General features: G+C 45.8%; 1 protein-coding gene across 2 annotated transcripts in view; it reads left to right on the forward strand.

Moving 5' to 3' along the window:
- Nucleotides 1–25,743, forward strand: part of LOC144828838 (beta-1,4-galactosyltransferase 6) — a 167,883-nt gene extending 142,140 nt beyond the window's left edge. Inside the window, exons 8-9 of one of the 2 annotated variants that reach the window (XM_078687371.1) lie at nucleotides 22,409–22,510; nucleotides 25,321–25,743. In XM_078687371.1, coding sequence (XP_078543497.1) covers nucleotides 22,409–22,510; nucleotides 25,321–25,468 — 250 coding nt within the window. In that variant the 3' untranslated portion in view covers nucleotides 25,469–25,743. The remainder of the gene's footprint in view (nucleotides 1–22,408; nucleotides 22,511–25,320) is intronic. The other variant, XM_078687373.1, reaches the window with a different exon arrangement.
- The last annotated feature ends 213 nt before the right edge of the window (nucleotides 25,744–25,956 follow it).

The raw sequence follows: 25,956 nt of genomic DNA on the forward strand, positions 1-25,956 counted from the left end.
TTTTTATTGTTGAACAACTTTTTTATGTGAAATGAACTGATAGTGTTGCACGTCTCTTACTGCCCCCTTTCAACTATGGTGAGATAAAAATGTCCCAAGTCTGGTTTTAGCTGTGAAAGGAGAGATAGTCTGTAAACGCACACCTCTGCATAGTAGGGAGGTAAGCTGCACATTGATATCTACGCAAGTGTTCTCTGGGGACCATTTGGTGTCTCTAATCTACAGAACTATTTCTCTGATTTATTGCTTCATATGTTATGTTCAAATCTACTGCCTTAAATTAAGTTGTGCGTTTAGTGACAGTATTGCAAACGCAAAGAAGCAAAAATGGAGCATTTTCTGACTTATTATATTACTATAAGTTCATGACTCATGCATGCAAACTAAAAATGTGTCGAAATACTTTTCACCACCCAGGTTCTTACATTTCTACGGTGTGAGAATGACTGTCCCTCCTAGACGGTTAAAAAATGTGCCAATGTGAGACTACATTTGTAGGCCCGGCATTTCCGCAAGGCCTATCACCTCTCTCACCATTGCACGCTTTCTTCTCACTTTGTGTTATGTAGGCTTAGAAGGGTGGTAATGTGCAGTAGTCACGTTTTTAAATACGCTGCAAAAAAGTGATGTTTTTATTTAAAAAACAATTCGTTGTTGCAGGAGGGCTCTTAAAACACTCCATCACAGTGGCAAGTCTCCCAAAAGAAGAACAGAAAATTACACCAGATATGTAGGAAGCTGGCTCTTTATTATAGTGGACCAAAAAGAGATACACCATGTAAAGAGTCAAAGCAAACCCCAGAGGAATTACAGAGGCACACAAGACACCCCAAATGCACCCTTTTGTGGTAGTTTGGGTGAGCAGTTTTCAATATCAGAGGGTAGTGCTAAGCATTTATTGCACACTCAAAGGCAGTATGTAAGACCATACTCAATCCAGAAATCCGAGACCAGTTTATAAAAATAACTCATATTGTTATATAAATTTAGATACCAAGATCATCAGAATCGGGTAAGTACTTTCCGAGTTATTACATTTTACAGTTTTCAGTTATGTTATCCTATGGAAGAAAAACATGTATTGTGTTTGGCCACTTGTCAGCGACTTCGGGACTGCTCTTCTGAACTTAGTGATTATGGGGCAAGATCCAATGGCACACCGACAGGTCACCTCGCGGAACTCTGAGGTGTCCGGTTGCAGAGGTGTGTCATGGCGTCGGGTGTCCCATTCACTTCAATGATACAATGGTCCGGTTACAAAGGGGCTTCAAGCTGGGACTGGAGTACCAGTCCGGGGGAACCCACAAGGGGGTCGACCTTTGCGGTCCTTCCGTACACAGGCACACCCTTGGTCCACTTCTCCTTGAGCTGTGGAGCTCGGGGCAGCAGTGTCTTTTGGGGTCGGATTCCGGTGGAGGAGTCTCTTGTGGTTGGAGATGGCCTGCAGAAAAAAGCTGCAGACGGCATCTGGAAGTCCAACCTGGGCAAACCCAAGCATGGGCTTAGCTCTTGTGGGTTTGGGGACCCCGTTGGCACTGGTGCATAGGTGGTTTAAGGCGTTAGGTGGCAGCAGTCTCAGACTCACTTCTTAGTCTTTGTTTTCTGCAGGAGGGGCAATCCGGACAGCTGGGCCACTCACTATGTGAGTCTCACTGTCTCTGAAGTCCCTCGATGTGCAGATCGGTCTTCTATAGCGTTGGAATCCGAACTGGACACAACAAGCCTTGACTGCTGCTCCCGGGTATTGGTCCTGTGCTGCTCCATTTGGGGCTGGTGTCCTCCCACTCGGTGGAGAGACAGATCCGACCTTCAGGGGCACTGGTTCCTCTTCCTGGGAAACTGCTGCATATGACTGTCCGGAGAGTGCAACTCAGTGGACCGCACCTTGTTTGTTTGGCACCTGTTGCTGCAGGGGAGTAGGACCTCTACTCCCAGGCAGGTTGTTCAGGCAATTGGCAAAGCACTGGCAGTCCTTCGTTTTTCTTGGAGACTGCACAGCGGCAGTACAAGTCTTATTCCACGAATGTTGGTTCAGCAGTGAGACTGGAAGGGTTGGCGCCAAGTCAGTTTTTGCTCCTCTGTTCTTGTGACTGGACTCTTCTTTGTCTACTCCTTCTCCTGATCAGTCGAAATCTGAAGTTTTGGTATCAGGGGGTCCCATAAATGCTCAATTTAGGGATGTTAAGGGGAGTGAGTGGGCTACCTACCCCTTGGCTCACTACAGCCCCTTGATGACCACTTCCTGTGGGGATTGGGATTCACCCTGTTCCAGAATTACTAATTCCACCACACACAATATGATGGTAGTTCCAAAGCTGTGTTCATGTCAGACTGGGTTACGCTAGAAGTGTGCCCAGCCTGGCATTGCAACACGCTTCCTGCATAGCTAATTTACCTGCCTGTCCAGGTGCCAAAGGACTCTAAACAAAGAGGACCAGCTTCCTTTCTTGTGAGAGAAGACAGATTCGAATTTCAAAGTCGGTGGGCTCTTTGAAACCCCTTGCTTTGGAATGTTAATTTACAAGCCTTTCAGGGGGAGGCGGTGATAGCAACTCCCACCAAAGCAATCATTGTACCTGAACTCCTGAGAGCGAAGGCTCTCACCCCTTGGGATCAGTAACTAGTCTGTGTAAGCAGACCGGAATGAACCAGTCCGCTAGCACACTAGAGGGCTGGTAGTCTTCTAAGGTACCCTCCAGGTGACAATATTAATAAATCTATGACTGGATCAGTTTGGGTTTATTAATACGAGGTGTTTGATACCAAACACCGTATATTTCAGTGAAGCCATTATGTATCTGGGGAACTTGTTTTGACCTTAAGATGGCTTCCGTGCTCACTTGCAAGAGAACTAAACATCACAGGGGAATATCTGCTTATGCAGTTATGTCATCACTTAAAACATATTGCACCCTTCCTTAGGGCCCAAGGCCTACTGTAGGGATGACTTATATATATTAGATGCATTGACTTTGGCATAACAGACAGGAGTGTGTCATGTCGTGTTTATGCCATGATTTGCACCATGTCATACAGCCTGCTATGGCAGTCTGTGTGGACTGTGCCTGTGGGTCCCTTAGGGTGGCAAAGGTACGCTGCAGCACTTAGGGACCCTCTTTAGTACCCCTGCCCTAGGTACCTGGAGTACCACTTACTAGGTACTTACAGGGGTGCTAAAGTCCTTAGCCAATTGTAACACAATTAGACTTTACCTTGTTTTACGGAAGGAGCACTGGCACGGAGGACTGGTCAGTAGGCCCCAGTGCACTGTCAGTCGAAAATTAGCATCTAGTAGCTAAAAAGAGGGAAAAAAGTGTGTGTGTGTGGGGGAGTGGGGGGAGGGGGGGGGGGGTAAAACTGCAATAAAAGCCCAGTTCTCTACAAGGTACTTCGAGCGAGGTGGTCTAGGAAGCAGACTAGTAGGTTCTGAGCTCCTGTCATTAATGCCATCCTTGTGACGTTTTGGCTTGGAGTTTTGCCGGCGTCAGTTGCGTGGTATGGCAACCACCGCAAAATGCCCAGACTTTACATTTGGAGTTATGAGGAATGTGCTGTGAATTTCCAGGATGGTGAAAATGTCTGTACCCCTTTCTTCTTATTCTTGTAATCCCTTAGTAAAGAAATTGAAATCTGAAACCGGAAAGATTCTGATAACATCATGTGGCTATATCTTTGATGTTACTTAGAAGTAACTCGTTATAAGTGTGACCTCCAATATTTCACACGGTTTGTAGCTCTGTGCTGTGGCATAAATAGGTCGTTCTTGGTATCCCAGATGGCTTACTAAGACTACACACAGCCCTTAATTTAGACACATGTTGATAAGTTATGTTAGACGCACACAAGGAATTGAGGAGTCCGATAACTAAATGTGGCCTTCAGTAGGATGTATGCTAGTGTTCACTTTAGAAAGTAAATACGTTTTGAGACGATTCTAGGAGACCATAAGATTCATACCCTGTTATGTGTTGATAATATCGTTGATCCAACCCGTTTGGACTACAACATGAATTTCAAGCTTTGAAGAATTATTCAAATCACTTTTTTAAGCTAAACATAAACTAATGGTCTTTACTAAATGTAACAAAAAAGAGCACGGTACGTGGTTCATCAGTCCCACCCATTTGGAGGGGTAAAAGTTACAACTTCCTGTGGGTAATAATAAGTGAATAATTAGAAGCTGCCCTATATGAAAAAAAACTATAGTGGAAACATCACTCATGGAGTTGGGATTCAGAGATTCTATAATGCCACTGGGAACGACTTTTAGATATTCTAATGAAGATATGAGCATGAAGTCCCTTCACCTCTATTATATGGAGTAGAGTGTATACTAGATTATAAATTGGACTTTCTGAACATAACTGAAGGGACCATATTAAAATGCATTTTCCCCCAATACAGCTGGAGTCAGGTTTAGCAAATGTGCAAGTCAGAGCTCTTGGGTCAACACTGAGATGAGCCGAACAGATTTAGCAGGCTACTACAAAGGCTTTACAAGAAGTAGTCGTAAAGAAATGATCTTCGATGCAGCAGGCACCTACAGTTGTTATAGAATATGAAACAAGCTACACGCTCTCTAGGTGTCTAAATCTATGAGTACTAGAATTGTTTAACTAAGAGCCATATCAAGAAATGGGTTAAAGATACACTTATGAAATATTATTTCAAGATAATAAGCACTGTGCTTCAGCTAGACCTGTGCAGCATACGGAAGGCTATCTTTGATCAAAAGCAGTCTCCTCTTCTTAACATTAGTAACCACGAACTGATTTGTTTCTTTTTCCTTTTGCAAACAAATACCCTTTCCCTAAGCTATTGAATGGGAGGCTGAGAAGGTCTAAGCTGTTAATGGCGTTTTTCCCCCATTGTGTAGGGCAGTGATTGTAGGATTTGGGTTGCACTGTTTGACCGTCTTTGCTGCCTGAAGGATATTTGTGAGGGAAAAGAAATCCATTTCCACCAGGGCTCCTGAATTTGTTTTATCACACCCAAAGTATAACTAATGCGCATTTTATGCAAACTATTTTAAGAACTTTTTAGGGGATAATATGTAAAGCACCGTTTTAAATGAATTTTATTAGAGAAAAGTAATGTTGTAGGAATTTCATAATGTCTTTATTCTTCAAAAGATTTTTAATTATGGTTTCTTGCAACATGTTTCATTGATTTATAGCCCTCCTTGGAGGGTAGTATTAATTCTGATTAAATTTGATTGGCGGAGCTCAAGTGTTAATCACTGCAGCAATATCTGCAACTTTGAATGGTTATCAAATTGAAGCTTTTACATCGAGTCTTGCATCTGTTTTAATAGAAAATAGGCTGTCTTTCAGGCCTACTCCTGGGAGTGTCTGTCATTTAAACTTGGCAGTGCAAACTTTAGTATTGAGTCAGCTTCTAGGCCATCTTCACTTACTTACTTGATGTTGACTCCCTCTCCGATGTCAAGGCACCCGCTATCAAGAAACATCAATGGGTCTCCTTCGATTAATATATTTTGTGTAACGTTGAGAACTCCTTCAACAACTGGAGCTCAATTTGGATCTTCACCTTTCACAGAAAAAATGCACAAATCTCATACACGCCTCAGTCGTGCCTCTGACTAAAAAAGATCAAACCAGGATGATATCCCTCCTACATCTGGATGGGCATTGATACAGAGGAACTCACTTTTTTAGTGCCTTGGAACCAACATTTGAGGGCAGGCTCCATCTCATATCAGGAGACGGGTCATTTGAGCATTACCAATTTGTTCCTGACTAAAAAGACCTCTGTGTGTAGAAGAATGCCTCAAGAGACTAGATATTCTTACTTATGGCTATGTCTCTAGACTGTCCTTGAAGACTTTCTACTACAGATGATACATTGTTCAGTGATGATTAAAGTAGAGATGATATAAAGCACAGCACTTGTTGCCTTACAGTGCAGATAGGTTTTTGGGGAAATCTCTTTATTTAGATTTATACGGCAATTTACAATTAAGGGTGCAAGCCCACACTTAGAAGAAATTAAAAGAAACGGAGGCGATAAGCGCATAAATTTCACCAAAGGCAAGCCCGTCTGCGCCCTTTGGTGTCCTGGAGTTGTCCGCCGCCGGCCATGCTGCCGAATTTACCCTGGGTGACAGAGTATCCAGTATGACATCGCCACACTCCGCAGCCTCGGGGCGATGAGGAATTGCACTGGTAATGTTGCTGATGTAAGGGGTGACATTGCTTTTAAATGTACATGCTGTAATTGTGATCTAACCCATGGTGATAAGATATCGACCACAAAATCTGCTAATATTAGTGGGGGTTGTGCCAAGGTCTGCCCCATAGGTTATTTTAAGGCTCTGTTACTTAACAAATCCCAGATATTTGATCTATTGCAAGAATATCTTCCTGATTTAATGTTTCTTACGGAGACTTGGCTTACGCAATTTTCAAATCCCACCCTCACCGCAGAGTCCCCCCCCCCCCGCCATAAGGTCCTTAGGTTGGACCGCCTGGTCTGCAAAGGAGGAGGTGTAGCTATTATTTATAAAGAAATATATGTATGCAATCCTATTTCCCTGGGTGAGCTGATGGGTGCCGAATGCCTTGGCTGCCCCTGATGCCTATTTACACAGCAATCTCTTGCAGGATCCCTGATTTATAGGCCTCTGGGCCCTGCAGGCTCCTTTCTCAACTCCTTAAATGAAGTGATTGCAACCCAAGCCCTTGCCATTTTATGATTTTGGCTGATCTTAACATCCATATGGATATATCCACCGAACTGCAAGCCATTTCCTTGACTGAATCTCTGTCCTCAACCTTGCTCCTTTTGTCTCTCATCCTACTCACAATAGGGACCACACCCTTGACCAGATCTTTGCTAACGTAGAGTTTGAGGTAGATAGGCCTTTGACATGGTCTGACCACTATCTTATTAGCTTTAGGGTACCTAAGCTGGGAAAAGGTCATCAGTTTCCTGTAATTAAAAAAGAAAGCAGGAGGAGGAGCTACGCTAGCAAACAAGATGGCCGCGTAAGCTCCCGGCTCCGCCGACCTCCGACTCCTGCCAGAAGATCCTATTATTTATCCTGATTTTGCGCCCTGCCTCCGTGTGTATGAACCAGACTGGAGCTTAATGGTGCAATCCCGAGATTTCTACCAGTTTGGTGGATAAAGATACGTCGTGTGGCAGTTTGCGGCCTAGACCAGCCTGGAAGCCGGGGTCTCAAGTACTGGCCCAGCCAGGTTTCAGTAGAACAACATCGGCTGTAGTTGTGTGACAGGGTCCGGTCTACCGAGGTGGAAAAATGTTGCTGGACCGAAACTGACGATGGTTGGCTGAGTTGGTGAACATCGAAGGAGGGGTTACGACGTGCAATTGGAGTGGTGGACGGGGTCCCTGGCCCGGTGGCCCGGTGGCCCGGTTTGGGCCCCGCCGGTGTTCGCGGGGCTGGGATCTCCGCCTGACGTGGCTGAGTTCGGATTGTTATTGTTCCCAATGATAAGTTCCCCTCTGAAGTCGTCCACTCCACGTCCACCTGTTCCCCCCGGGGAGAACGGGCTCTCTGGGGACGCGAATATGATCGAAACCGAGCGAGGAGTTGTGGAGCGGACTGAGAGTGACAAGTCACTACGAACTGTGTTGGCAGCCATAGGGTCACTTCATGTTTGCGTTGAAGCCCATATTCACAAATTGATAGCGTGTTTGTTTGGAATTGGGCGGATGGGATCGGACCCTGATCCACTGCAAGAAACGAAACTACTTGAGATACCCAAAATGGCCACTTCGATTGAGGAAGCAGGCCCCGTACTATGGGAGGCGTTGGAGCCTCGGACCAGTGTTTTCGGTGATGAGAGCAAGCTTGAAGCTGCAATTGGATTGTCAGACCTACGCTCATTACCGACTATGGAAGGACTATTTGATGCTCCCTTTCCGGAGACTTTTGATGGGAACTGTTGTTGGTTTGAAACTGCGTCACTACCCTATACATCGGCACCACTAAGATGGCGGACGAAACTACCTTGGGAGTCCATGACGGTGTGGGGAGTCTTTAGACTTGGCGAAGTTCTCAGCCATTTCATCTCTCTGCTACGTCTCGGTTTGAACTTTGCTACAGCTTTTTTGTGCATTTACTATCCTGTGGAAGCGGCAGTTCGTCCGGAAGGGGCTCACATGGCTGATCGGAAAGGTCAAGGATGATACTGTGTGATTAAGTTTGACATCGGGTATTGCTGGACACGGGGTTTGCAATCATGATGCTTTCAGGAGGTTGGGCGGTGTTTGAAGTTTCCCCTGTTGCGCTACGTATTTGCAGCTTAATAGATTTCGAGGTATTAGTCCGGGGATTCTTGGTTCTGGCGGGGGGAGGGGAGACCGGGGGCAGGTATGAAGATGCCCTCCTCCATTTTTCTACTTTTAGTACATAGTTAGTTGGGGCGACAGGCACACTGCTAGTTGGGGTTAGGTGATAGCCATATGCAGGGGAGCAGGGTGGGGGGATGGGTTTATTGTTTTGTCCTCATTTTCATTTTTGTTTTTATGGTTTCTTTCTCTTCAGGCTCTCTTTCACTTCTTTTTATAAGTATAGTTGGCGGAACATCCTGACTTTGTTGGTATTCTAGTATCTGGTGCTCATGCTTCTTTTATTATCCTGATTATATTGGTGGGCAGACTCTGAGGGCTTGCGCTTAATGTGAATCGTATATTATATTGTCACATCCGGTTTCTCATACATTAGCATAGGCGTCTTAACCATTTTCATTGCTTAGTATCTATCCTGTATTTACGTCTGTTCGCCTTATTATTATGTCTGGATGTATGACACCTGATATGTCTATTTCCTTTTTTGTTTTGAAACTAATAAAAAGATTTAAGAAAAAGAAAGCAGGTACAGAGCCTTCCACCGAGTTGCATCTTCTACCCTAGAGGAGGCGCTGGAGGCTTCCACCCCACTACTCTCTGGGAATCCAGAGAGAGATGTTCTTCTTTTAGACACTTTGGTGCGCTCCAGCGCTCATGAATTAGCTCCACTTCATACATGTACCACTAAGAAAATTAGATCTTCTGCTCCCTGGTTTAACGAGGCACTCAGATCTAGTAAGGCGTCTGCAAACGCTTAGAAAGGAGATGGAGGAAAAACTTTGACCCAGATGCCAAATGAGAGTATAAACTGGCACTGAAGTCTCACTACACGAATGTTTGAGGCAGAAAATAATTATCTGTCAAAATTGGATCATCCAGCAATCGAAGCATGGAACTATTTAATATCGTTCAAGCTTTCACCGCCCCTTCTTCTGTTGCCAAGGCTCTCCAGCGTTCTCTTGAATGGACGCACCAAATGGCAACTTTCTTTCACGGGAAAATTGTGACCATTCAAGAATCCTTTACCAGGGGGTCCCCCATGAACATGTTCATGAATCTTTGCCAGATGTGACCCCAGAACCTACACCTGGAGCTTCCCCTGCTCTCCTGCAGTTTCCTTGGCTATTATCAACAACCTTAAGTGGAGAAGCGTGGCTCAGTGGTTAGAGGCGGCAGACCCGGAAGCTGAGATCGACCGTGGACCAGGGTGCTTACTCGACTCACGGGGTCACACTCTGCGACTCTGGGCAATAGCTTGCTTAATCTCCACTACGGCCCCTCGCGGCGGGATGCCTGGCTTTCACCTTGTGGACACCCTACCGGGGTTTCTCACAGGGGAATACCAGGACGGGTTCCCTAAGCAAGCGCCGGGACGCTTACGGGCAGCTGTGCGCTTTACAAATCCAGCACATTTACATTTACATTTAAGTCTGGCTCCCCTATGGACCCGTGTCACGCAAAACTCTGGCAACTGGCCACAGCAGTAAATCCGGTGGTAAATAAAATTCTTAATCCCTCACTAGCCACTGGCCATATGCCTTCTATATGGAAGCAGGCCAAAATCTTGCCACTGCTTAAGAAGCATTCGGCTGACCCCAAAGTACCATCAAATTACAGACCTATCTCCCTGCTGCCAGCTTTTTCCATGGTCCTGGAAAAATACGTGAACAAGGTTATTACTGACTATGTGGAAATGAATAACCTCCTACATATCAGCCAGTCTGGCTTCAGAGCCAACTATAGCACGGAGTCCACATTATTAGAGGTCTCCGAGCACATCAAAGAGCGCCTTGATAGGGGAGGGGAAGCTATCCTGATCTTATTAGATCTGTCAGCGGCTTTCAGTAACGTCCTCCATAATAGGCTCTTGGACAGCAGGCAGGCACTCTGTATTGGCAGCTCTGCTTTTAATTGGCTCTCTTCCTTTTTTAAAGACAGAGGTCAGGAGGTATGGACACCTCCCTATGCGGCTCCACTCCCCAGTTTTAATGTTGGGGTCCTACAGTGCTCCATTCTGAGCTCCACACTATTTAATTTGTGTATGTCCCCACTTGCTTCACTGGTGGACACATACAGTGCTAAAATTATCTCTAATGCCGACGACACGCAGCTCCTGTTTACCTGTGCCAAGGGAAAGGACTTTGAGGGTGAGAAGATCAGAATCTGCCTCTCTAATGTGTTTGTGTGGTTTGGGACCAACCAATTAAAATGTAGCCCGGAGAAGTCAGAAATTATTTATTTTGGCACCTCTCCTCCTCGGGATTATTAGAGACAGTGGTGGCCTGAAGATATGTCACCTCCTCTCTGTGCCCAACGTACAGTAAAAAACCTGGGCATTATGATAGATGACTCTCTATCTATGAGAGCCCAAGTCCAATCGGTAATGGGAACCTGATTTGGCCTCTTGCGGATGCTGAGGACATTTTTCCCACTTCTGCCATTGGACTGACAATGGTCCAGGCATTGTGCGCGTCTAGATTAGACTATACCAATATTCTGTATCTAGGCCTGCCTGAATACCTGCCTAGGTGGCCAAAAACGCAGCCGCTAGAGCAGTTCTTATGCTGAAACCGAGGACCCATATTAGACCTCCTCTCAAAGTTCCGCACTAGCTCCCAGTGGAAAAGAGGATCAGGTTTAAGGCTCTGGTGTTATTCGTCAAGGCCATTCATGGGAGTGGTGCGGGCTACCTCAGCAGTAGTGTAGCCCAATATGCACCACCCAGAACCCTGAGATCCTCCTCCCTGAACCTGGCTTCTGTTCCCAGAATATTTTGTGCTCGATCGGGAAGCACCTCCTTCAGGTTCTTGGGAGCACAGGTGTGGAACTCTCTCCCTATATCATTAAGATCTGTGACTGATTTAGCCACATTTAGGAAATCACTTAAATCCTGGTTATTCCATCAATAAATTGCCCTTGTTTTAGCAGCTTTTTTACAGCATTAGTGACAGTGGTCTGTTGAGTTGTTGGGAAGGCTAGTCGGAGCGCCAGGTCACACTAGTTGAGTAGCTGTGCGCAATATAAGTGTCTTCATTCATCGTTCACAAAAAACAAGCATCTGGCAACAAAAGAAAGTGTCAAGACAAATAACCCACAATACGAAATGAGAACGACATCACAGTGTACACCAAGAAGTAGGATCATAGTGAGTGAGTCGGTGCGTCATCCATGGGGGCATAGATAGTAGAATTAATCCATCCTCCCCAAACCTTGAAGAATTTATGATGGCATCCCCTACTTTTGTACATGACCTTTTCAGCAGTCATGTACAGATCCAGCCCCAATTTTCATTCGGTAGTGTGCAGATTTTTATGTTGGAAACTCTGAAACCAAAGCTTCCTGACAACCCTCTGATCCCAAGTGTTTGGCTTCAAGATCACGTTCGGTCCTAATTGCAGATTATCCTTTCTTCATTCTGAAGAAGCGTGTTCATATGACTAAAACCCAAATAACTTGAAATTGAGAGTGTGGGAAAAAAAGCGAAATAAAGAAGAAAGTTGGTGATCAGGAAGTGGAATAGATACATAGATAGATGCTTACTCTCCTCTTCTTAGCATTTCATTACAACATTTTTGGGTGCATGCATTCTCGTATAGAACCCGTGAGCTTTCATGTATGTAAAAATAGTTTTCTCGTCTGCATATACTCAAACAAGTTTTACGCTTAAATGAAATTTTTGTGCTCCTTGTGTCTGTGCTGTGCTTGATGGTAGTTTGTTTCTCAGTATGATGTATTTGTTGAATGAATTTGAATATCATTAAATAGGGTTTAACACTATTGTAAAGTACATATCATTACTCTGCGAAACATTTAGCCCTTGTCATCAAAGAGGACATTAGCAAAGGGGAGAAGAAGTGTATGTCCAAAGCAGATTACTATGCAATATTTCAGAGTCCAACACATTGCTTTTTTCATTTGAGGGATGGGCATATCCATCACGTCTTGCAATATATAACATTTCAAAGTGTTCACCTTTTTCAATACGAAGGACAAATAGGAGCCACAAATGAAGACATGAATAAAATGGGCTTCCATGCCTGTCAAGTATCACGCATCGTGTGTGACACTAACGCATTTCAGTGTGGTGTTCCGCACCACCGCACTGAAATGCATTGTCACGCATTTTTAATCATGCCAGTCTGAAACGGCGCATGTAGCATATTCTGTGTCCTGCTCTGCTGCTTCCTACAGAGGTGCGCAGCGCTGTGGCTCAGTATGTTAATAGTTAAGGAACTAACTGCCCAGCTCTGGAGTCAGTGCTACAATGTTCCAATCTCCCTCCCCTGCTGCCTGGCTGCATTTAATTTCCTGCCGCGCCGGCGCGGCTTTCAGACGCCACTGACTCTGCTACTGGCAACTGTGTGGCACCGTGGGGGCCCAGAGATTGGGACCTCAGAAGAGGAAGTGAGGTATAAGGTGGTTGGCAGTTCAGAAAAACGGCGGGGGATTCAAGAGTCGGCGAGTCCTGGTAGTGGTTTGCGGCTCTCTGCCCAATAAAACCCGCGTTGGACCAGCGGGAGGCGGCCAGCATAGAGTCACTCACTTGACTTGAGTCTTTCATGGACTCAGGCCGCCGGCGCATCATCAAAGGCGCTATCAACATTGGGGTGATAATTGCCGCGGGCGCAAAACTAAGATGTGCGGGGCAGCAACAGTTCAATAAAACTCGTGGAAGGATGCATGCAATGGCAGCGCTGCTCGCAGCATGACACAGTTGTGCAATGGTTATTCTAACAGGCAACAGACCCGACCAGCGGCTCTGCTAAGACCCCCCCCTACACACCGGGGCAGCCATTGGAGTTGCTGAGCCACACCATCTTACCCAGGCCGGTGTTTGAGGCGGCGGGAGTCGTTAGGCAAGGTATGAAGAATCGCGTCGCAAAGTTCCTAAGCAGTGCCTCGTTTGAGTTTGGGTAATGAGTGAATGTTATGCTCCCGCTTCCCTTGCTTTGTAATGCTTGAACTTCAAAAGCCTATATTATCAAACTATGTAATTTGTTAAACGTCTTTCAGTACAGAAGTGTTATGCTCTGCCCACTGCACTGTTTATCAGGACCCCCGCATCGCCCCTTACTCCATGGTGTATGTTCCCTTGAAACAAAATGTATGTATGCCGTGCAAAGAAATGGACGTATAACATGGGTTTTGCTCAGAGTCCTGGCCTGCACTGGTATTTTTTAACTGTTGACAATAAATAAATACATTGGCCGCCATTCAAAATCTAAAGTCTCCGACACACAAAGGCAATGCACTGCTGCACGAAATGTGCTGATAAAGACCTTGGCTGTCTCCATATTTTACTACCAAAGTGAATAGTTCTGTTAGGGTTTCTTACTCAGTGCAAGCTTGCACGTTGGTTGGGGCAACAGAGCTGGATATCCTTTCTCCTATTTTATTATTAATTGATGTAGGTATCTGGTGGAGGGATGGAGGTTGTCTTGTGACCCCTTCACGCTGCTTACCCAATAGGCAAGATGGAAGTTATGGCGTTCATGGATTAACCTGATGAATGGGTAATTCGTTGGTGCGTGCTTCATTGACACTCCAAGGGGAGAGTGAGCAGAAGACAGTCCCTTGCTTTTATTTTCATAATCTGTCAGACTGTTCACTAAAATAGTTAAGAGTGTTGTTTTTTTACTTTTAATAATTGGCGTGATAATCAATATTATTTTGGTGTCGTTGACATGGAGTGCCCTAGCGGTGCAAACGTCATTGCTTAACTACAACTCATCATAGTATTGTATAGCCAGGCCTTAATTGCAGCTGTAGATCTTCCTGTGTCTTCGTCATTGCACAAATATTCACATTCCATTGCTTGTGCTGGATAAAACTGCAAAAATAAACAAATTCCAAACTTTGCAAACTCGTTTCCAGGTGTGTCACCCTCTTCCCAGTGATACAGCATTCCTCCTGTCATGCCAGCTTCTTTGCAATTGTCTGACTTTCTGCCTTCCCCATTCTTTTCATACCATTCTTGATCCCTGTGGCGTCCGTCCGGTAGTTCTCAGATACAGTGAGGTAATAGCCGGGTACCGCCCTGAGGTCCAGCTGCGAGGGTTTCCTTTAAACGTGGGTAAGTGGGAAAAGAGTTGATTTGGGTTTTGTAGAGCGCGGCTTCTGCCCGTGGGCTTCTTGGCGCTGCCATCTGCTTGAAGGTAAGAGAGATGCCTAAAGTCTGCCAATAGTCTGACCTACAAGGGTAGAGTAAACAGCCAGGTTTTAAAGAGTTTTCTGAAAATAAGAAAGTTAGACTGATTTCTCAGAGACCATGGCATTTGATTCCAGAGACGAGAAGTAGCATGGAGAAACTTCTGCCACCCCAAGAAGCTTTGTGAATTAACAGTACGGTCACGTTCCTAGATTGGCTGATCGAGGCGATTTATTAGAGTGTACCGGAATATTTTATTTTTAAGAAAATTAGGGCCAGAGTTATTAAGCGTTTTGTGTGCCATGCAGAGCTCTTTGAAAGCTACTCTTTTTCTGTTTTATTGGGAGCCACTGTAGTTCTGCCATGGCTTTAGAGATTGGTTCATATGTCTTAATATTTTTAACAGCTCTGACTGCGGCATTTTGCAGTCTCTGAAGTTTTTTAAGATGCCCTGCTGAGCACCAACATAAAGGGAATTCTAATAGTCCAACTTTGATAATGCATGATAAGTGACTACTGTTTTCTGCATGTCAAAAGGGAACAAGCATTGGCATAGCCAATAGGTCTTGCATTTGGGACCTTATAAGTGTTGAGCCATGCAACAGTGGATGTTGTTGCACCAAGGATATTCTGCTGCATAACTAAATACTTTTAGGGTCCAAAAAGCAAGACCTATTGGCTATGCCAATGCTTGTTTTCTTGTGCCATAGCCATGATTTTCTTCTGAGCTGCCACCTGAGAACTGACTGTACATCACATAGCAGTCTGTCTTCCCACTGACAGTAAGCTGTGATAGTAGTTGCTCGCACCTGGGTCAGGTGATTGTGAGAGCCGCTGGTGCTTGCCAACGTAACTTCTCAGTGCGCCAAGCATCACTGAGTCAGCAGAGCCTGTAGTGTTTCTCTGTGTGACAAACTGTGAGTGGGGTGATGGTGCCACCAGCAGGGTTTGGCAGGTAGTGGGCGGTATGCAGGACCAGGGCGCACTGCTCAGTAATACAGCTTGTGGATTACGATGTGACTCGTTTTAGAGTTCCTTGTTGCTCAAATGGGTGTAATTTCTGAAATGTATATATTTCTCTTGTCTTCATTGCTATATTTTGCTCGCGAGAAAATGTCACTCATAGTCGTTGAAATGTCACTCATAATTACACTGAAATTAAGAAAATGTCACACATAGCAATCTGAAACCTTGGCAGCTATGGGCTTCTCAAGTTTGCATGAATAAAATCTGAATGTTCACGAGAACAGAGCTGATTGACGTTTGAAATGCAGACGGTGTGTACTGCAGCCAGTGGTGCCCACAAGTAATGTGCCGTAGTGCTCAAATTAGGTTCAAAGGTGCAGTGTGTGTCTTTAATAGGGTGGGCTAACAGAAGATCAGACGTGACATTTTTTTAAATGATAAACTAGTTCAGAAAGAAATAAAAGCGGCATAACATTGCAAAGTAATGTTTAAGTGTTTGGCTCCTACAGGTTAGGTAAAAAAAGAAACTTGTAACTGTGCTTCTCTAGCTTTGTTTGCTCCTTAGTTTTTGATCACATATCTGAGTTTTTTAACTCTTGAAGAATTTTAGGACTACGTTGGATAAATAAACCGAGAGTCTTTGTTTTCCACGAGTTCCCACCTGAATACAGAAAGTAATGTAAATGTTCATTTGCCCTACATCCAGATTAAATTTGGTTGTGTTCCTCACCACTTCCACCTTCAAAACAAACATTCTCCTAGGCCCTTGAGTAAATGTGCGTGTATTTCTAGGATGTAAAGTTGTCTGCATATTCTATGTTGATACCTTCATACGTACAAGTTTGTGGTTGCTCACCAACATTTAAAGGCGCACTCACCCATGCCAGCTCCTACATTCAGAAGAATCGAAATTTGCCTAGCTATCGTAACGGTAAGTTTCAATTCTATTAAGGACACGGAGGCGAGGATTATGCTTTTCTTTCTTCGCAATTTATTATTACCAAAAAACACAGCAGCCTCAGAAAAGCTTCCAATAATGCTTATACGCAACAACCAGAGCATTTTCCATAAAACATAGGAAAAAATCTATAGAAAAACTACAACTCCCATGAGTCCATTAAACAGTCCAATCATAGTCCTTCCACTATGTCCACAGGGTCTAGATAATCAGTCCCTCCTCGCTCTTCCTCCTCTTTCTTCGCGCAGATTACGCACGTCCATCATTGGTCTTGCTTCGAACCGTCATTCCCTAACAGAGAGAAATTACAGCGTAAGCGTTGTAAAAGAAACTCCACTCACAGACATGGAACAGAGGAACAGCATCAGAATCAATCAAAGGCAAGTATGAATCATAAACCTAGTTACTTACTGCCATACGGGGGGGGGGGGTTCGACCCCCGCGAACTCCTGGGAGGGATAATCCTCGCCTCCGTGTCCTTAATAGAATTGAAACTTACCGTTACGATAGCTAGGCAAATTTCGATTCTATGGCAGGACCGGAGGCTCAGATTATGCTAGTTTAAAGCTTACTTACCACCAACTGAGCAACATCCATCACTGGTTTAAAATAAAACCTTTTAAATGTGGAATCCGAGGACCAGTCGGCCGCTCGCATTAAGTCTTCCAAACGAGCCCCTACAGAAAAAGCTTTGGGAGCCATGGCTCCCCTGGCTGAGTGAGCTCCAAAACGCTTAGTATCAATGCCCGCCTCTTGCATGACCCATCGCACCCACCTGGCAATGGTGGGGGAGGAGACTGCCTTTTGTGGTTTCCGCAGGGCAATCAATAATTGTTGCTCGCCCGGGGGGGCGAATGTCTTAAGTCATGTCCTCATATGCTTTCAAACATTGGACTACACACAATTTGGGCACGTCCACAAAGGCCGGGTACGATATAACACGAGACCCGGTCTTTGTGCGACGTCCCACTGTGAAAGTCACTCCGTCTGGGGAGAAAACCCGGGCAGACACATCCAGGACCCGCACATCCGAGACCCTCCGGCAAGACACCAAACACAGAAGCATAGCTAACTTTGCCGAGAGTTCTTTCAGAGACAAATACTTGTTTGGTTGCCAGGATAGAAAAAGGTTCAAAACCACATTAACGTCCCACAGGACCGAATACCGAGGCTCCGGAGGTAACGAGAGACGAATGCCTCGCAGGAGCCTACAAACAAAAGGGTGTTCTCCCACCGGTGATCCTTCCACCGGGTGGTGACCCGCCGAAATAGCAGAACGCATAGCGTTTATAGTCCGGTATGCAAGACCCTTGGTCGCCAATTCAGCAAGAAAATTCAGGACGGGAACGATACCCGCGACCAGGGGATCCATATCCCTTCGAAGACACCAACGCATCCACTTAGTCCAAGCAGATTTGTAACGCTTCGCGGTACTGGCTGCCCAAGCCTTGGACAACAGGCCTTCAGCCGACCTCGAAAGGCCTGGGAGCGACCAACGTCGCCGGAAAGCCTCCATGCCATGAGGCGGAGAGAACCGTGAACGATGAGAGGATGCGGCTCCTGATCCGGATTGAGCAGGAGATGCGGAAGCTGGGGGAGTAGGATTGGAGAATCCCAAGAAAGTTCCAGAAGAACCGGAAACCAGACTTGCGATCTCCAGAGCGGTGTGATCAACGTCCGCTCCACCTCCTGACGGCGAACCTGGGCCGCCGTCCGCACCACCATCGAGAAAGGAGGAAATGCAAAGGGTCTTTCTTGACTCCAATCTTGCAGAAAGGCATCCGTCGCCTCCGCTAGAGGGTCCGGCCTCCAACTGAAAAATCTCGGAAGCTGATGATCCAGCCGAGACGCAAAAAGGTCCACGGAGAACGGCCCCCATTGATCGTTCAACCACTGGAAAACCCGAGTGTCCACTTCCAAAGGCTGCAATCCCGGAGGTGCCTGGAGTGCCAATCTGCCACTTGATTGGCCTGCCCCGGTAAATACTTTGCCATTACCGATATGTGGCGTGTTAGGCAGTAATCCCAGAACTCCTTCGCCAAATTCGCCAGAGCTCTGGAACGTGGACCACCCAGGTGGTTGACGTAACGAACCGCCGAGATATTGTCCATCTTCAGGAGAACGCAGGATTTTGCAGAATCCTTGGTCCAGCATCGCACTGCGAAAGAGCCGGCCAGAAGTTCCAAACAGTTGATGTGTAACTGTTGTTCGTCCGAGGACCACGCTCCGCCTGTGGAGAAGTCCCCGCACCGAGCACCCCAACCCGATCTGCTGGCGTCGGATTCTATGACCAGGTCCGGGACCGATCCGAAGATCGCCCGACCATTCCACGCCTCCATGTGTGACAGCCACCACGACATTTCCTCCTTTACCTCCTCCGTGAGAGGTACCATCTGATCGTAGGGGACGCCCCGTCGAAGATGTTGGGCTTTGAGACGCTGGAGCGCCCTGTAATGCAAGGGCCCCGGAAAAATCGCCTGGATGGAGGACGACAGAAGCCCTACCACCCTGGCTACCTGACGCAGGGAAGTCCGGTCTTTGGCAATCGTTTGGCGTAACGAATGCCGGATCTTGGCCATCTTCCGCGAAGGCAGACTGAGCGACTCTTCGACGGAATCGATGACAAAACCCAGAAAGGTAACTTTCTGACACGGCACCAGAATTGATTTGGAACCGTTGATGATGAAACCCAGACTCTGAAACAGCGAGACCGCCTGTCGGAGCTGAGAGGTCAAGATCTCTGGACACTGAGCCATCAAGAGGATGTCGTCCAAGTAAACGATCATCCGAATGCCCTGACCGCGCAGGTACTCGACCGCCGGATGTAACACTTTTGTGAAACACCACGGGGCTGAAGAGAGCCCGAAAGGAAGGGCGGTAAACTCGAACACACTGTCCCTCCAGCAAAACTGGAGGAAACGGCGGTGAGGGGGGTGTATAGGAACCACCAGATAAGCATCCTTGAGGTCCAACTTCACCATCCAATCCCGAGGAAGGAGCACGTCCCGCAGGAGATGAATCCCTTCCATCTTGAAATGGCGGTAAACCAACCAACCGTTGAACTCCTTGAGGTTGATTACCGGCCGCTTGCCCCCATCCGCCTTGTCCACCAGGAAAACATTGCTTATAAACCCCGAGGGGTAACGCGGTGATCGACGAATGGCTCCTTTGCAAAGCAATTCGGAGACCTCCTCGTCGATCAATCGCGCGTCTGATTCGGAGAAAACGATAGGACGGGGGAACCCCTGCTGAATGGGTACATCGTAAAATTCTATGTGGAATCCCCGAACAGTTTGCAAAACCCAGGCGTCTGCAGTGAGCGAGGCCCACGCCTCGTAAAAGGCCGCTAGACGACCGCCAATGCGCACCTGCTCTGCAGGTATGACACTCACCGTTTGAATTGTTGGGTCCGGAATTCTTCTTGAATCCTCGACCACCGAAGCGCTGGCCTCTTGTGGGGTAGAAGTTAGTGAAGTTTGCGGAGGTTTGGTATTGTCCTCTACCGGAGCCTTGCCCTCTATTGTTGGTATTGAATCCGCCCCGGCCGGTCGAGCGGCCCCTACCACGACCGGCCCCTTGGGAGAAACGTTGCTGGAAAACGCGCTTTATGTTAGACTGGGCTTTGTCCAACGACGTAAAGGCGGCAACAAATTTTCCCAATTCCTTTATAAAGGGTTCCCCGAAGAGCCCCCCTTGGGCGACTGCGCCCGCCTCCGAGGACGCCAAATCCCCCAATTTTGGGTCTAGCTTAATCAACAGGGACCGCCTGCGCTCGGTTGACAGAGCGCAGTTGGCGTTACCTAGGAAAATTATGACGCGCTGGGCCCAGTTCGATAGAACTTCAGGCGAAATGGTCGAGCCCGTGGCCTTCGCCTCCTCCGCCATGTCGAGGATCTTCGTGGCGGGCCCCACCGCATCCAGCAGCTTGTCTTGGCATGACCGCCACGACCGGTCAATGCCCTTGCGTGGATCTTTCATAAATTTCGCCAGGAAGGTGGCCATCTTGGCATCTAACTCCGGTGTTAAGGCCACCTTGCCAGCCAACGTAGGTCTCGGGCACTCCCCCCTCAGGCACCCCCTAGCTTCATTCTCTAAGGGCTTCCTTAGGCGGCTTGCCACAAACTTGGCCACTGCGTCGCCAGGCGTCCAGGCCGCAGACCGCGGATGCATGATCTCGTCTGGGTCCAGCATGCCTGAACTGTCCCTGGGCAACTCCACGGCCGAGCCTGAGGGGCGCCAAGATCGCACCGACTCCTCGTCGTCCTCCGTGTCCGGAGAATCTGCGCCTGGAGACGGGGGAGCCGTTCCAGAGGCCACCGAGGACTCGGGCGCCGGCAGCGGTGCAGGGGGGACAGCTGTCGCCTTAGCTAGGAAAGCGTCGCGCAGACGCTCAAAGGCTCCTCTGTCCACCCCAGGCTCCGCCTCCGGCGCACTTTCCCTACACGGCCTCTTCGGGGCAGGTGGGCCCTCGCCCGAAGGCCCCGGGAGAACCTGGGGCACCCCAGACTGGGCCTGCGCAAGTTCAGCGCACTCCTCAACTATGCGTGCTGAGAGACGGTCCTCCATGGGACCCACCACCTCAGTAACGCAACGATGGATGGAACTGTCGACAGCCTGGTAGAATTCATCATCATTTAAATAGGGGTGAAAGCCCTCATCATAATAATCCCCTTGTTCCATTATAGAAAATGGGAGAGACAGAACTGACCAATTCAACCCTCCTCAATGAAGGGTGTCTGTGAGATATGGGCAGACCCAAGGACTGCAATTATAATTTTGGGCCTGAACACCACAGGCAGTCAGGGTGGCATCAGAACCCTGCAAGCGCGCTGACCCTCCTCTCAGGACCGGGTCACACCGCCCCTGAGCGCGCTACCACACATGTAGTTAATTGTTTTCCTGCCAGAAAAGAACGTGCGGTGGAACTTGCCTGTCGGCAATCTCCGCGGTCAGAAACCGCACTACCGACCCCACAGGGCGTCCAGGGGAGAATGAGGCCAAAATACAGACCCGGGAGACCGGGCGTCCAAGGGCGGTCGAGGGCAAGGCTCCGTCGCAACCGGTACCTCAGCGCGGCTCCTCCGTGTGAGGAGAGCGCGCCGAGGAGCCGGCGAGACGTAAGAGCTCCCTCTAGCGGTCGATTCAGCACCGCAAGCAAAACATGGCCAAAGTCGCGTAAGGGGCGAAAGCGCTCCCGCGACCACGGGACTCTGAAAGGCAAAATTACCTGCAAACACAGAGCCCCCAAACCCGCTCGCCCTGCCGGCGAGAATACACAAGTAACAGTTAAAAAAAATAAATAAAGAAATCTGAGGCACTTAACTGGCTGCGTGAGCAGCGAAGAAAGAGGAGGAAGAGCGAGGAGGGACTGATTATCTAGACCCTGTGGACATAGTGGAAGGACTATGATTGGACTGTTTAATGGACTCATGGGAGTTGTAGTTTTTCTATGGATTTTTTCCTATGTTTTATGGAAAATGCTCTGGTTGTTGCGTATAAGCATTATTGGAAGCTTTTCTGAGGCTGCTGTGTTTTTTGGTAATAATAAATTGCGAAGAAAGAAAAGCATAATCTGAGCCTCCGGTCCTGCCATAGAATTTGTTTCTAAAAGTCAACGCCCTTTAATAATACAAAAGGACTACTTTAATCTATATTACCCCTGTGGCACTATTGCAGTCTGTGTCACACACTTAAGCAATGTTATATAGTTATTACTGTAATAACACTTCACATGTTTGGCTTTGGCTATTAAAACGTAATTACAGGTTGTTATAAAATATCACTGCATAACTAAGCCGAAATATAGGAGTCACCAGCCTGGTGCTTCAATACAGGTTTAAATGCTGTGCCATTTAATGCATTCTTTCACTATAGTCCATTGTTACTGACAAATAATTATAAGGGATAGTTGTGAATGAAAAGGGAAATTTCGTGAAGTTCTGATGATAAATTGAACTTTAATGTGCTGTTTTTCTTCTTTTTGTCCTCAATCAAACTAGAGTTCATTATGCAGGGTATAATGTATCCAGACCAGAGGGGAACACAGGAAAATACAAATCAATTCCACACCATCATCGAGGGGAAGTCCAGTTTTTAGGACGGTAAGTAAAAATGGTGATCTCTAAAATTGCCTCCTTGAGATGTAGCATAAATTAACTCTGGAAAAACTAAATGTGTAAAAGCTATTTGCCTGTCATTTCCAGAAAATGAATTGAAGGAAAGCTGCCATAATAGATCCATCTAAATTCGGAAGTATTAGAGTAAGAAACGTTGGAAATCTATAAATTAGTTCACTGCAATCCAATGTGCTCACTGTGTTTTTAACAACGAACATATGTTCCTAATAAGGCAGAAACAAATAACGCCAATGTTTGCAGGAATGTATAGTGTAAGCACAGTTGAACCTTTTAACAAAGCTGTAGAGATCGTAACTTGTGTACAATAAAACGCAAATGGTGGCCGAAAAGCATAGCAGCTCTTGTGTTCAATTTTATTTATGTGAAAATAAACGTCATCAGATTAGTTTACTTCTGCTTGTTTTCTTGAGTTATTGTTCAGTTTGTCAGCTGTAGGTGCCATTCTCCCCTGCTTGGTGGATTCAGCTGCCTGCAAGAATAGGCTTTCCTTAAACTGTAGAGTTTAGTAGACCACAGGAAAAGAGCACCATCGCCTACTCAGCCACTCCCACCTCATGTGTTTTAAAGGGACATTTTTGGGCCACCCTGACGTCACTCAGTTTGTAAGACACTCCATGTGCAGCTCTAAAACCCCTATTTCAACTATAATATTCATAGAAAAATCAATGAACTCTCTGTTATTTAATCATTATGCAGGTATTGTCCTGACTTTTACCGCCATCAGATTTTGGTCCTTCCAAAATATCCATTCATTTCTTATGCCATGCAGTTTGGTGTTCTTGCTTCACTTCAGAACATGCCAATGCTGGATACGTAATCCGTGTTCAACCCATTTTAGTGTAGACAATTCTATTGTAACCCCAGGAAAAATATAGACACAGAAAAGCATGACTTTTGTGCTGTGTTTCATTTGGTGTGCTAAAATCTAAAAAAAAAAAAACGTTATTTGGGACTGAGAGAAAGTGAAGAACAGGAGTTGCTGTGCCTTTTTCATGGGGAAAGACTCTTTTTATCAACACAACAAGTCTTTGTCTTATTTCTGTTCCCAGATAGCTTGAATAAATGATGAACGTATTTAGTGTGTGGTGCCACATTAGTGAGTAGCTTTTCCAGCTGGTCCTGGTGTATTTGTAATTGGACTAACTGTAGCAGCCAGTTTATACACCATTTCTAAATATGTGGCGTCCAATCCTGATTCTCAGACTGCACATTGGTGGAATTTTGTGTTTGTTCTGTAAATTTTAAACATATGGAAATATTGCGTGTATAGTGGAATTATTGCATTTGCAAGTTTACTGTTACTGACATGTTATGGGGTGATCCTTAATGGTGCAGTAGATAGGATAATTAGTATACTCCTTGGAGATAGTTTCTTACATTGGAAAACAAAGTGAGTGTGTTTCCAGTATCTGAATGCAGAATAAACACTCCCACATTTCATGGAAGTGCAGGAGTCTGTTGCCCCCCACTGTGAACAAAGAAGTTTCAAATCCTAATGCACCTTTATGTCACTGTTACTCCTTCATAACTTTATTGCAGTCATAGATTTCCTGGAATACTCTTTGGATTCTTTGTGATGTAATGACAAGTCCTGAATCTGCTCTAAACAGAAGAGTAAACCAATGAGAGCATATTTCTCAACTCTTGCCTTTGTAAGTCGAGAATGAGTAAGATGTCTGTATTTTGTCCACCATGTCGATTTTGGCTAGCTGGTTGAGAAGTTTAGTGTACTGTCTGCAAAGGGTAATGCTTAGTAAGGGTAGTTAGTGGTTTATATAAAATAGGATAGCCTTTATTTATTTATGTTCTATTTCCCTCGTGTTCTCTGTCCTTCAGAGTGCTTTAGAGCACCATAAGCATATAGAAGTGCTAAAAGTCAAAGGAACTTAGGGCTAGATGTAGGTAATTGTAAATTACCGATTCGAAAATACCGAATTTTACCGATTCGGTATTTTCGAATTGGTAATTGCTATGTAGATAAAAAATCGGTAAAAATTACTGATTCAGTAATTGCTATTCATTCCTATGGGCCGGGAGGCCCATAGGAATGAATGGCAATTACTGAATCGGTAAATACTGATTCGGTAAAATAGGGAAAGAGTAAAGGGTGGCAGAGTGTCACTTTGACACCCTGTTGCACCCCTGATTAGTGCTTGTGTGCACATGTTGCACACATACATGCCCTAAGGGCATGTATGTCTGCCACATGGCACAGTTGAAAATGCATTGATTTGCATTTTCTACGGTATTCCTTATTTACCACCAACCAATAGTTGGTGGTAAATAACGAATCCTTAAAGCACATGGGCACTGTTTAAAGTGCTTCCTACATGTCATTTACCGATTCGGTAAATACCGAATCGGTAAATGATGATTCGGTAAATACCGAATCTGTAAATATCGATTCAGTATTTACCGAATCTGTAAATTGGCCCCCTACATAACAAAAGCCTATTACCGGTCAGTAACGGCCTTCTTACATCTGGCCCTTAGACTCTAAAAAAAAAAATAATAATAAATGGGTGGATGTTATACATTAATTAAGTGAGAAGGTCAGTGAGCTAATTGCATCCTTATACATTCTTGTCAGTGAAGAACACGTCTGTTTTAGAGTGGTTAGTTACGACTGGTAGGAACTCGGATTTCTGCATTTAGGAGCAACCCCAAATACCTGCAGAATGCACTTATGTTGGGACATGAGATCCACTGACTATATTGGGAAACGTCGGTGTTATAAAAATAATTTACTGTCTGTGCTCTTACTTCCACTGCAGGTACAAGCTATTGAGATATTCGAAAGAGCGGCAACACCTTGATGGACTTAACAACTTGATATACGCCCCAAACATACACGTCAACAGATTGTATAAAAATATAACTGTACACCTTGTGCCAGAACTGGCGCCTGTAAGAGACTATTGATGCTGAGCTGCGTCAGCCACGAACTATTTAGCTCGCACGTGAAACAAAATGCACTGGAACAAAGTTCGTCAGAGCCGCGCGCAAACATGTGGGCTGTTCGGACACTTGACTTGAGGTGGGAGGAGACTGTAAATCGAAACGTTGAATGTGTGAACATGCACCCTGTTTTCAGAAGACAAAATGCCAGCAGCTCCCGAGATGTTTACAGCAAGTCACTATGAAATATTTGAGCCTGATTTTGACACATTCTTCAGCCAGACAAGCTGCTCACCCAAACCATAACAACATCAAAACTGGACATGAAGTTTAGAATCTCCAGGAGATAATTTCTCCAAGGACATTTTAAAACTTATCAACTGTAATTTAATTTAAGATGAATGCGTTGTTTCTTTTTTAAATTGAGTTGATGTAAATATATATATATATAAATATATAAAGTAATATATATTATGTAAATCAATGTGCTCCACAGGTTTTTAAGACACATT

Source organism: Lissotriton helveticus, chromosome 4_1 (genome assembly GCF_964261635.1).
Source record: "Lissotriton helveticus chromosome 4_1, aLisHel1.1, whole genome shotgun sequence".
Classification (NCBI taxonomy): domain Eukaryota; kingdom Metazoa; phylum Chordata; class Amphibia; order Caudata; family Salamandridae; genus Lissotriton; species Lissotriton helveticus.